This window comes from Crocodylus porosus, unplaced genomic scaffold, assembly GCF_001723895.1.
Source record: "Crocodylus porosus isolate Cpor-Errol unplaced genomic scaffold, CroPor_comp1, whole genome shotgun sequence".
In the NCBI taxonomy this organism is placed as follows: domain Eukaryota; kingdom Metazoa; phylum Chordata; order Crocodylia; family Crocodylidae; genus Crocodylus; species Crocodylus porosus.
The window spans coordinates 17,516,177-17,529,480 of NW_017728925.1; the positions used below are offsets into that span (position 1 = coordinate 17,516,177).

General features: G+C 41.6%; 2 protein-coding genes across 3 annotated transcripts in view; both read left to right on the top strand.

Annotated features, from left to right (window-relative positions):
• Nucleotides 1–13,304, top strand: part of RABGAP1 (RAB GTPase activating protein 1) — a 91,284-nt gene that overhangs the window by 46,829 nt on the left and 31,151 nt on the right. The gene's annotated exons all lie outside the window — the stretch shown is intronic.
• On the top strand, nucleotides 34–11,128 carry GPR21 (G protein-coupled receptor 21). The gene has a single exon (XM_019541007.1). The coding sequence runs from the start codon at nucleotides 227–229 to the stop codon at nucleotides 1,274–1,276; it is 1,050 nt and encodes a 349-aa protein (XP_019396552.1). The 5' UTR covers nucleotides 34–226; the 3' UTR covers nucleotides 1,277–11,128.

Here is a 13,304-nt window from a genome sequence, read left to right on the forward strand (position 1 = left end):
GCGGTGGGGGGGCGGCGGCGGGGGATGCTGTAAAACGCTGGCCGCCGAGCTGCCCGCTCCTGCCAGCCCTCTCCCTCTGCCCTGCAGCTGCTGGCACGGCCGCGGAGCCGGGGACCGGCGGGGCAGACAATGCACAGCAGCGGCAGCCGGAGCCGCCCTGGGGACCCCGCCGCGCCGCAATGACAGCCAGGCAGCTGGCGGGAGCGTGAAAGCCGCCCGGCTCAAGATGAACTCCTCCTCGGCGGCTGGCAACCAGAGCGGCCGGCCCTTCTGCCTGCTGGCCCTGGGCTACGCGGAGACGGTGAACGTCTGCCTCCTGGAAGCGATCATCATCGTCTTCCTCACGGCTCTGATCATTTCGGGCAACGTTGTGGTGATCTTCGTCTTCCACTGTGCGCCTCTGCTGAACCACCACACCACCAGGTACTTCATCCAGACCATGGCCTACGCCGACCTCCTGGTGGGCGTCAGCTGTCTGGTGCCTTCTTTGTCCTTGCTGCACTACCCCATTGTTCCCTGGGAACCCTTGATCTGCCAGGTCTTCGGCTACGTGGTGTCCGTGCTCAAGAGTGTCTCCATGGCCTCGCTGGCTTGCATTAGCATAGACAGGTACACGGCCATCACCAAGCCGCTGACCTACAACACCCTGGTCACTCCCTGGAGGCTCCGCGTCTGCATCCTGACCATCTGGCTGTACTCCTGCCTCGTCTTCTTGCCCTCCTTCCAGTGGGGAAAGCCTGGCTATCACGGGGACGTGTTTCAGTGGTGTGCTGACTTCTGGGAAACGGATCCGTATTTCACGCTTTTCATCGTGCTGATGCTCTACGCCCCGGCCGCTTGCATCATCTGCTTCACTTACTTCAACATCTTCCGCATCTGCCAGCAGCACACCAAGGAGATCAACGAGAGACGCGTGCGCTTCAGCCCCCAGGAAGGGGAGGCCGGGGAGGCGCAGTCCTGCCCGGAAAAACGCTATGCCATGGTCCTCTTCCGTATCACCAGCGTCTTCTACATCCTCTGGTTGCCCTACATCATTTATTTCCTGCTGGAGAGCTCTCGCGTCTATAGGAACCATGTCGCTTCCTTCTTGACCACTTGGCTTGCCATTAGCAACAGTTTCTGCAATTGTGTCATTTACAGTCTCTCCAACAGCGTCTTTCAAAAGGGGCTCAAACGGCTCTCGGGGGCAGTGTGCGCCTCTTGTGCAAGGCATAGGTTAACAAAGGACTCCTTTACCTCTCGGGGCAAAAGGCCTTCCAGTGGATGCCACGTCTAAGAAGCATGTGGCTGACTGGGGAATGCAGGGACAGCCCTGTAAATGGCAGCATCCCTCCTGTACCACAGCGTGCGTTTTTAAGAGGTCCAGATTTGCAAAAAAAACTCCCAAACAAGAGTTTCTGAGCGAGGCAGTTAGCGCAGAAGAATCAGGAGCGCATGTTCTCGCGGTTTCTCTTTAAATTTTGAGTGCAGTGAAAGGGGCGGTGGGGTTCCACCTCCATCTTCATTTTTAAGAATAAAGCTGTATCTTGACACTTACTTTTCCAGCTGGCTTGACAATGTAGTGGGTGTATGGGAGCTTCAGCAAAAGCTCCTTTTCTTACAGCTTTACTAGGTTGTTTCGAGATTCATGTTTCACATGTAAATGATACGTCTCCAGTGGAAATGTCACGGTGAAATGGTGCATTACAGGGATTTTTTTTTTTCTTTTTCTTTTTCTTTTTCTTTTTTTTTTTTTTTTTTGAACGTGCCAAAGTTTATTGATGCTTTGTGTTCCAGTGTCCTAATGCAAGGGGCCAAATGATTTGTCTTTCAGCTCTACTCCGAGTTGAAACAGTGAATAATGTGAGCATTCTTATCAGTAACTTAAACTTGTAATGAGCCTTGAATGAAGCAATGTGATCAAAGCGGTCATACGTACCTGCAAACCGATCTGGTTTCTATGCCCCATTTCACCAGTAGAATGTTTTGTCTGTGATTGGAGTACAGTATTTTGCATCTTCCTTGTTGTTCATGAAATAGCAAGAAAGAACTTGGAACAGGCCAAATTCAGCATTTTAATAAAAATGGATTTTTATAAGATGAGACAAAGTATTTACTGTTTTGGGGCAACAAAGTTGTGGCAGTGGTTTGAGGATGATGCCCATATGTGAATGTTATTCTTAAAACAGCGGAGAAATGTCACATTTTTTGTCTGTGGAATTTCTCAAGAACAACTTTAAAAATAACATGTTGGATTTTTTTTTAATCGCAATTCTTTGACACTCTGCATACTAGAACTTAGGGGTAAAATGAAAGAAAATAATAGTCTCTTAAACAGCTAAGGGAACTAGGTTGTAAATTTAATTACAGCATTTGAGTTATGGATGAGCAGATGAAACTAAAACAGGCATTTTTTTCCTTAGGCTCCATGGGATTAAAGATAGCTTGAATATAGCAGGAGCTAAATCCTTTTGGCAAGCATCTATCATAAACCGGTCAAACAGAGTCCAGTATCTGAGACTTAGTGTCTCGTTGACCACAGTTTTAAAAATCTGGTTTAGATTAAATATGTTTCTATACTGTAATGCCGTGAAGAATTCAGTATGGCCCTCAATAAATTCGTCTTCTTGAAAAATATCCGTATCTTTTGATGGAAGCATGTCATGTCATCTTGGGTAGGAAAAGAGTTTGGAAAACATATTCTTATAATAAGGAGTTGGTCTGTGGATTATCCTTTCTAGCTCATGGTGTCTTTGGCACAGAGATGTGCTTCCTTGTTGCCCTCAAAAGGAGTGGGAATACATACCAGAACTGGTCTGCAACTCGCTGCTTGTCCACGTGCGTCCAGTCTTCACATGTAATAGGAGCAATTTCTGAAGGACTGTGTTGGGTTTTTCATGCATCATAATGTTTCCGGTCTGTGCACATTGTCATTTCACAGTGGGATGAAGGAAACCTAGGGGAAACAAGTAACAAAATGCTGCTGAAACCTGGGATTGCTCTCCGGGGTAAAGGAAAATCCACCGTGTGTATTACAAAATAGATAGTGTTGGTTTTCTCCCATACTTTGCCATACTTAATGGAAACTTGTAAAGATAATTTCCTCCTGTAGTTCTTCCGAAACATAAGCACAACGACTGTCCTAGTCCCAGTGCCATTTCAGCCGTATTATTATTTATTAACCACTTTTATTATTTGTGTTGTGGCATTGCTTAGGGGTCAGAGCCCTGTTTTGCTCAGCAGTGTGCAGGCGTACATCAAAGACTGTCTCTACCTCAAGGAACTTTCAATCGAGTGTTAGTGTTAAAGATTATAGTTAACATGACAAAGTAGGGGAAAATGTAAGGGAGAAGTGAGTCATTTCTGAACGACAGTATTTGTAGCAGACGAGCTGGCTAATCATTCTCATCTGTTCTGTCAGCATTGATGGGGGGACTAGGGGGTGATGTATAGGTTTTGGTCATAAATATTTAGCATTTAGGCTCGGCATTTGTGGAACACCCACTCGTGCAAAACACCCAGGCTTTTCTGCGATTCTGAGCTTTGGCATTTGAGGAGATGCGTCTGAGCATTAAAATAGCATTTGATTGCAAGATAAGTCAGAAACGAATTGCCTGCTGGGTCCTACAATCCATCCCATTCAGGCTTTTGGTGTCGGTGGAGATCTGAGGACAAACTTGGTTGCAGGAGTCAGGTGAGAGTCAGTATGTTTGAGAAAATGGGAACTTATCAAAGGTAAATGCGGAGCCTGAATGCTGACACATGTAATGAACTCAGCCTGGAGCAGAGGCTATTTTTATCTAGCGATCCCAGAGTCGGGGTCAGAAAACAGTACTTTATCAGCCTAGCTATTTTGTAAAACATTTGGGGAATGGCTGCCCAAGCCAGCATTGCACTGATGGCTGGATGAAGCCATTGCAGCTGTAGTCGCTCCCAGCTGTGAGACTGGGTTGCAGAGCATTTACTAAAGCTAGGCCTTTGTCTTTCCATTTCCATATCCAGTGAAACTGTCACCTTGATGCCATCTCAGAATTGTCATCAGTTAAGCTGCCTTTCATGAGAGGGAAGTGGGAAACCCTGGCACTCTTTGTAGGGGTGAGGGAGAACAAAAGAAAGAGGTGCATCCCAGCTTAATTTACAACTCCACATTTTTTACAGGTGCTTCCAAAAGGAGCCTCTGCAGGCTTCTCTGAATAGTGCTAGGAAGCAAAATTATTTTTTGAATTGCATATCATGCTTTAGCAAGGTTTTTGTAAGAGCTTCTATTTGATATTAAAGTGTAGGAGTAGGCTAGGGATATGCAGCATTAAAAAGAAAAATTCCACTGGATTCGCATTCACTTCCGTGAGGTCACATTTGGGATGAATCTGGCTTCCTGTGCTTGGGCCCAAGTGTTGAAGAAGTAGTTTTGGCCCCTCTTACCTTGTTTTGTCAGGGGTCCATTTGACTTTGTCCTGTATTGAAACGAGGCATAGTAGTCTTTTTCAGGGATTGTCAGAGGTAATAATGTTATGAATTGTTACACACTAGACTTCCCAGATCATATCCAGCATTGCAAGTTTGAAAATTGAGTCCTGCTCTTGCTATAACATTTCAAGTATGTCTAGCATTAGAGAAAATGGTAAGTTACGACTATGAGCATTGCTTTTAAACGTGATAGCCAAGGGAACATAGTTATGAGATTGTGTCGTTAAGTAAAAATGAGTCTTGGTACTTGCCATGAGCTTTAAATGATGGAGTGGACTTGTTTTCATTTTAACTACTTTCTGCAGTTATCTGCCTTGCTTTCAGATTCAGCTGGGAGAGGCTTTAATTTCCCATATGGAATTCACTGGCACTTCTGAGTTCCCTGGGAAAGGATTTTCACACACACATCTCTTCGGAAAGGAACATGATTTATGTAACTCATCGAATTCTCGAGTCCAAAAACAAAACCTTCGTACAAAGTTATTGAAAGTTGAAGCTTGCAGTATATAGCTGCTTTTTAATAGTTTGGGAGAATGTGTTTTAACTGTTCATTTCATAATCTCAAGTCAAGTAACCATTTTTCATGACATGGTGACTTCCTTTCTGGGTGTGGTAAAAAAGATTTGCTGTTGTATACTGTCTTTCACATGTAGCTAATTCTTTGCTTCCTTCTTTTGTAGTCTTAATTTGCTGGATGGTTTTGCTCAGGTCCTGAATTGTCAGTAGAATTTCAGATTTCCGCCTTCCTTAGGTCCTTACACAGTTCGTATCTACTGCAGTAGTTGAGTGTTGAAGAACAGTCCTTTTAATATTGTCCTAAGACTCCTGCAAGGGAAGGAGGCAGAATGAGGGTGAGGCACAAAGAAACTCAGTGAGGCAGGAAGCCTGTGATGGCCCAGAGAAATGAAACAGGACTTTCCAAGCCAACCCTGGACCATTGTTGCTCTTCTCACCTAGAGATTTTACTTGCTAAGAAGCAGCCTTGCACTTAAATGCAACTGAGCTGAGCTCTAATAAACATTCGTAGCCCAAGACCAAACTCCGTGAACAAAACTGATGAGCAAATATTCCTTGCAGTATTAGCAGATGGAAACACCATTGGATGGTGCCTTGGGATCCATGTGTTGGGATGGTTCTTGATTTCAGGTAGGCAGTCCTCCACCTCAGGATTTACAGGCTGAAGTTTTATGGGGCTTGTGCTTCTGAAACTCCACCCTTGAAAGCCTATGTCTGGGCTTGCCAACCTTTTTTGAGGCTTTTGTTCTCCCAAATTTTGTTCTGCCTATAAAAAGCTCACAATAATTTTTTAACATATGGAAAATATGAAGTTATTTTTGTTTGGAAATGATACTTGAAGTGTTTTGTTCCTGATTTTGTGGGGGGTACAACCTTCATTTGTATGATTAGGGCAGGACCTTCATTTTCAATATATAGACTTTCTTTTTTTGACCTGTAGGAGCTTTGAAAAATTGAGCAAGAGACCCTTTCAGTCTTGCATTTTAAATAAAAGCAGTATTTAAAGTTTAGTCCACTAATTCTGATCTAAACTGGTGGTAGCACATGATTTCTAGTTAGATTTACATCGTCTCAGTGTGATATAGTTAGAAAAAAAATCAAGTGGCTTAATTTGAGTTGATTTAAAGAGTAGTATCCTATCCTGTATAGGGAAGTATGAACATTTCCTTAAAGCATGAAGGTGTTGAAGCCATTTCTTTTTTAGTGTTGGAACAAGGAGAGAGCTTGAACCAATTTTAAGGGGGCACAGAGAAACCAAGCTAACTTAAGTAACAACTTATGGTATTCTTGATGTTTTTGGGTACCATGCCTGATAGTCGTGGATGAGGGTTGTTTGTGCAGTTGTAAAAACAATTTAGACAGTGCTGTAGGGTATTTTGGATAGGGATGATGCTGCCTTGAGCAGGTGGTTGGACTAGATGACCTAGTGAGTTCCCTTTCCTTCCAACCTTTCTGTGATTCTATGAAATGAAAGTTTTGCATGAAGAGTTTGCAGTGCTGTTTTTTGCAGAGGTTTCTAGAGTCAGAACCATGGGTTTGCAAGAAGGGGAGCACAAACACTTGAGTGCTACCCTCTTTTTATTTTCAGCGTAAAACTAGTTTCTGTGCCTATCACTGTAACTCATTGTTCTTTCCTCACACACATCGTCACTAAACAGTGTCTGCTCAGAAATGCAGCAAAATGCTAAGGTGCAGCCATTGCACAGCTTGGCTTGTATTCCGGGCGCTGCTAGGACCTCGGGAAAACCAGTCAAGTATATTGCAACCTGGAATTCACCTCCGGGACCTCTGATTGTTCTAACAATAGGTCACAAGATTTTCAATAGATTAGACTGAACGGTGGGTATGGTACCTCAGGGTTGGTCATGGCTGATGGGCTCCTTGGGCCATCGAGTTTCAGAGGCTGCTTCCAACAAGACCTGGTCCCTGTGTAGGCTCCTGTGTGGTAGGAGGTTTGGTACAACTCTGAAGGATGGTTTTAGGATTAAAGCACTTTGGTAGGCAGTCAGGTGGTCCAGGGTCCGTTCCTGACTCGGTGTGACCTTACATAGGGTGTTAACATTTCCTGTGCTGCAGTAAAATGGTTGAAGCGGTTGGATACTGTGCTCCAGGGGAGCCAGTGGATTTAGCACATCTGTTTCCTGCTAACGTCTGCCGTTTTCTGTGACAAGTGCAAGCCTTTGTGTGCCCACCTGTGAGGTGGCTTATGTCAGCAGCCATGTGGCTGTTTTACTCCATTCGGTGTTTAAATGTTTGTTCCTTCCCCTTTGTCCACTGAAGCAACTTCTTCCAAAACCCTGGCTTTGTTCCCTTTTGGCTTGACAGGTTCCCAGATCGGTTTTGAACTCTTCTGCCACGAGGGACGCATGCTGGCCCCCAGGACTGTGGGGCTGTGTTTGAAGTGTTCAGAATGAAGTATTGCTGAATGTAAGGCAAGTTATGGTTTGTGTCTGCACTGTTGTTTGTGTTTAATGATAGTTGTATATGGAAACGTTTTTATCGGTGTGCATTTGAAGACGTCTGCAGATTTCAGCCCTAGAATCAGTACTTAAAAATTCAGTTTACAGAGGGTTCAAACCGAACGACAGTGTTAACATTGTAATCTGGTTGCGAGTACCCAACTGATCTCTTACTGGGGCTTCTATTTGCTACCTTAGACTGGTGTTCTTTGTTAGCCTCTGTTAGTTTAAGTGACAAAAAAAAAAAAAAAAAATCAGTATTTAGACAATCTGTTTAGACCAGACACTTTGTTAGAGTCTTGACCGTCTTGGTCTGAGAATGTGAAGAGAAATGTCAGGAATACTAAACAGGATGTCAGACGCTGAGCAGGGCTAGGAAGTTACAGCTTCCCAGGGGTCTGTTGCTTCTAGACAGACCTTGATAGGCAGCTGTCTTGCACTGAGTGGCCTGTTGTTTTATTGAGGCTGCAATTTCTAGTGTTCTTGCAGGTGAGCATGTTTTAATTAGTGTCTTTGTTCCTTGAAAACAGTTTTTCTAAAAAGATGCACATTGCTGTCATGTTTTACCTGGCATCTGATAGATGCCGAAAATAGGTGAAGATCCTGATCATAACTAACTTTAAGACTTAATGCATATCAGTCTTCCCTTTTCAGGAAGGTACCTATTTGTAATGTGAAAGTGCTGTTCAAGAGTAGAGGTGGCAAAGTGAATCTGGACTTCCAGCTCTCTTTGACTTCTCTTCTTTTTTTTACCACTTTTTGTATTTTGTAAGACAAGGATAATACTTTTGTAGTAAATAGGAGGAGGTTGAGGCTCTAGTTAAAAGAACATTGAGAAATCTTAGATGAAAAGGGCTATATAAATGCAAATAATGTAAAATCCCTGTAAAGATGAAATGAACACATGGATACATACATCCATGCAAGGATTGGTCCTTTTGAAATGTGGCAAAGATCTCATGGTATGAATAAGAAACAAATGTTTGTTCAAAACAAGTCATTACTTCTACTGAAAATGGAAAACAATTTTTCTTCTGGGATTTCAACTCCTCTAGAATGAATCCATGAAAATCAATAATTAGATTAGTGGGACCAACTTTTTAGTATGCTGGCAAGAATATAGAGAGATTTGTCAGAGGAAATATAAATAAACTTTGTGCTAGAGTGGCTTTGGTATATTTATAGTGCTAGTGATTTTTCTGTGTGAAATTTTTGACTATTTGACTATAATGTAAGGCTTTGATTTTTTTAGCTGACGTTAAAGTTGCTCATTTCATGAGGGTATGAGAGTACCAAAATGTGAAAGGATCTTTACGTTGCAGGCTAGTAAAAATATTTTGTAAAACACCTGTTAAAATGTTTTCTGTAGCAGTTATCAATGGAATTGATGTTTAGTGCACAAGGAAAAAAAAGTTAGGTTCTGGTCAGTGGAAACCTTTAGGAAATATTTATCATCCTGCCCTTGCCAGTTTGGTGGGATATGGCTTTTTTGGAGGGGGGTATAAATTGCTGTATCATTTCAGAAGGTGAAGTGGGCTCACTGGAAGTCGCAGCACAGTTGATCCTTTTAGGTAACAAGCAGTGTGGTCATTACCCTCAGTTTTGAATGGGGTGAAAGGATCTGAAAAAATATCTCTATGCTGCCATTGCAAAACTCTGATTTTAAAAGCACTGTACAACCTGCCCTTCTGAAAGCCACTGTACTGGTAAGGCCCCTTCCCTGTGTAACCTGTGAGACCCCGGTCCTGTCGTCGTTCTAGCAGGTAAGCGTGACTCCATTGCTTCATTCCAGTAGAGAATGCAGCAGGATGGACATCGGCATTTGAAAGCTCACGTTGGGCTTTTCCTGCTGCTCTTGACACTAGGGTTGTATCTTTTTTGGGGGAGCTCCACGGTTTCACCAGTCATTCGTGTCTTTTTCACACACAGTTTCTGGTTACAGCCCAAGCTTTTGCATGTGTGTTCGTTCAGGTTGTGTTTTTGAGCAAAACACAGTAGAGCAATCTTATTGTAAAGGATACTTCTTTTTTTCTGGTGGCTTGCATGCTTCCCTCTTGCATAGCAGTGAGTGAGGCAGCAGCCACTAATGAGATACCTTCAGTCTCTTTGGGGGAGAATTGCCATCTGGAATACATTCCCTGTTTTTTGAGGAATTTTGTTTGGGTCTCAGTCCGGTTCTCAGGGGACAGGTGATGGCGTTTCAAAAAATTATCACATCTGACATTCCTTTTTGGGGAGTCAATAGTGAGGCCAATTAGAATACACTGGTATGTGTGTGTGTGATATTTTACATACTTTTTGGTGTGGGAAAAATTCAAGGAGGAAGGGTAGGAGTGAGTGAGAGCATCTGTGGTGCCTGTGACATGAAGAGCCATGAAAGAAACGATCCACCAAAGCAGCTCAAACCTTAAGGTAGCGGAAAAAATAGATGAATGGTGGGCCAATGCAGAAGCTTGTGTGTTGTATGTGTGTGAGAGAGAGATTCAGTGTAGACACATTATACTGTCAGTCTTGACTCCTTAAATGTTCTTAATTCTTTTTGGTGGATTTGTCCTATTTTGTGTACTGGAAGGGGGACATTTTGATATCTATGGAGACAGCTGAAGAGCTGTAGCGGCTATAAAAGTTTGTTTGTGCCAAGTTTAAAGCTGTTTTAAAATAAGTACTAAGACCACTTCTACCCCATTATTTTAACAGGCATTCTGTAGCTGACTTTTCAGTTAGGACTAATAATAGAAAAGCTTGTGATTTAGCCAAAGCTACAAATGTTACTGATTTAAAATAATACTTACAAATACTTTCAAATATTAAATGAAAATAGAATAAACTGAGGTATGTAAACTATTTGATCCTAATTCCTTACATAATTATTTCCAAAAGTGAGTTTTGCTATGGGCTACTGAGAGAGCCCAAAAACAAATGTATTTTTCACTTTGAGATGCTCTGTGTTGCAGCTGTGTAATGCATCTCTGTCATCCTGTTAGTTTATCAGTGTATATATACGTATATGCTGCTAAATGAACATGGAAGTAATTCTAGTCGCACACTTCACATTAGAAGTTTGTAGCACATGCAATTTTAAAATGTTGCTGTGGTTCTTAGAATTCTCGAGACTCTTTTGCTAAATCTGTTACCAACATTTTCCTTCCTAAGAAGACTGCACAAATTTCAATAATTGTTCCACTGGTTAAGCATTTGTCTACCATTCATTTTGAATTTAATATAATCTTGATACAGATTAAAATTGAAAGGCTCTTGAACCATTTCAAACTACTGACATGGCAGCTTAAGATTGCCTGTTCTCTCAATGTATAGATGATGCATCAACAATGTGAAATAGTCTTAGCATTTGCTGAAAACCTAGCTAACTTTAAATGCTCTCTTTTGTTGCAAGAATACTAGGTTTAGTGCAGAATTGCACACCAAAGGCATCTTAAAAGGAGTATCATTCTGACGTGGGATATTTCTTCTCTTCTGAAAGGATACTCAGGATTCAATAATGTATCTATGGGAGCAATTATTTTAGCCAAAGTTTGCATGGATGGTTTTATAGGAGGTTTTGCTTTTGACGTTTCTTGATCTACTTTAATGTAGTGTTCCAACAGAGCCTTGTTAAGAGTGTAATTTTTTTAATTCTTAAACGCACTTGTACACTTTATTTCAAAGGTCTGAATGGCTCATAAAATAAATTAAAGAAATAAATGACACTTTGCATGTTTTGACTTTGTGTTGTCTTGGGTGGCTTTGTATGCAGCGTTAGTTTACTGGGATTTGGTTGTGTCCTTGAGGGGCGGGTAGTCCTTCTCTGATCTCCGCTGCCTGATTTGGCTATTTCATGTGTACTTGCCAAAGGCAGAAAAACCTTGACCATGCAGTTTGTATTTATACTTTTCTCCATACATGATGTATGACATTTTTGCCAAACTTTTCTTTTATAATTTTCCTGTGGGAAACTTGAGCCCTAAAAGGAAACAAGCACAGCTAAAGGGCTGGATATCACAAGGGATTCGCTTTTATTTTTAGAATTGCAAACTGTATTGCCATATTTGGACTGAAAATGCACAATATCGATGCATTAAATCAAATTGCAGCTATTCACGCATTCTGAATTTACTTCAACTTAAGTTAAGTATTCAGTGAAGTTTTGTGAAAAACACTTGAGTTAAATGTATAGAATATGCTAGTTCTAAATGCCTCCTGTAGTGCCCTGACCACAGTATTTCTCATTAGCAAGTCTCTTACTTGGAAAGCTACTATGATATGCCTTAAGATCCTCAGCAACAGGTGTATTTTCTCTTACAAAAGCATCCTGCAGTGGTGCAGTCCAAGACAAGTCTAGGAGTATGCTCAATGTAGAATACAATGTAAAGCCAGAATGTGATTTATAGGAAAGAATCTTGGGAGTGCTGCTAAATTTGGACACAGCAAGATAAACTTGGCACCAGTTTTAAGAGTGTGCTGCTAATAGTGCGATCATAGCAAAATAGTTATTCAGCAACATTTTGGTATTCTGGGATGTATTTATAATGTATAGGCCTGTCCAAAATAACCTCTCTTTCCAGCAGTGTGTGATGGCATCACTGTTACCCGTTTGCCATTTCTCCTATTAACCCTTTTCATTCCCTTTTTCAAAAGGCTGGAATTTGGCATTTAAATTACCTCTTTCTTTGCATGTTTGTTACATGTGCATTCTGACTACAAGCCATGGGCCTAGTACATAGGCTGAGTAGCATGTATAACACCACTGACTGCTTATGGGCCTTGGTATCCTCATCTTCGTAGTAGACTTTTTTTCGTCTGATTGTGTTACAAAATCTTTGCAAAAGCCATGACATCTCTTTGACTAGTAATCTTCTAAGAGAGCAGGGAAAATCCAAGCTGCTGGTGGTGGGGGGTGTCTGGTTCCCATCACCTTGACTTTTGGTGTTTGGGTGGAGGTATTTGAACATTTGATATGCATCACAGGAAATGTTTTTTTTTTCTCCTTTTTTTCCCAAAGGAACAGGTGGGTATGATTGCAAGAAACTAATAAATATCCACAAATTCTTAGTCTGCATTTAGATAAATAGATTCAAAAGGAAACTCAGACTTTGCACTTTAAAATAGCTTAACACAAATAAAATATAACTGTAATATAGATGGCACAGGAGCTTTTCTGTTTTTAATGCGATTGTAACTTGAGCGAGCCACTGAAGGAGACCAAATAAAATAGTTGTGTTGATAGATCAGCAAGGTATGCTGCAGTATTTTTGCATTTGTCCATTGTGTTCAAATCATATTCTTATGGATGTCTAATCTAAACCTACTCTCCAGCACCTTGTGGCTGTTATTCCTTGTCATGCCAGGGGGCGCTCGGGGAAACAAGGTCTCTCCCAAACCCTTCTGGTCCCCCCTAGTGAGGCTGACTGTTCCTCCCAGCAGATGTCCGGGTAATTTAAATAACCCATATTGGCTAATAATGAGTTTTAACAAACATCTCTCTGACCCTCCAACTGCTTGCATGATCTAAAAAAGCAAGCGACACCCCCCCACGCACAAAAAAACCCAAAAACCAAACATACCACTTGGGGTCCCATCTGCTTGCATATGTAAAATTTAAGTGAATGTATCATGAACGCTGCATCTGTTTTTCACTGAGGTTTAAAAATTTAAGCAAATGTAAAACATAAAGTACAATGTGAACATGATATGGGATATTTAGAATATGCAATATGCTCAATGACAATTCTCTTTTTAGTATTGAAGCATTACATTTAAATGCAGAATTTTGCCATTTGGTATTTATTTGTTACATTTACTGGTTTTAAATTGTTTTATTTCACCTTAGTTGTCTTAAGAAAATAAAAGACTGGGCAGATACCTGGATATCTCCCTTAACAGCTA

Excerpts from the sequence above, each read along its gene's own strand:
- GPR21 (XM_019541007.1), top strand. The coding sequence starts at position 227 with ATGAACTCCTCCTCGGCGGCTGGCAACCAGAGCGGCCGGCCCTTCTGC.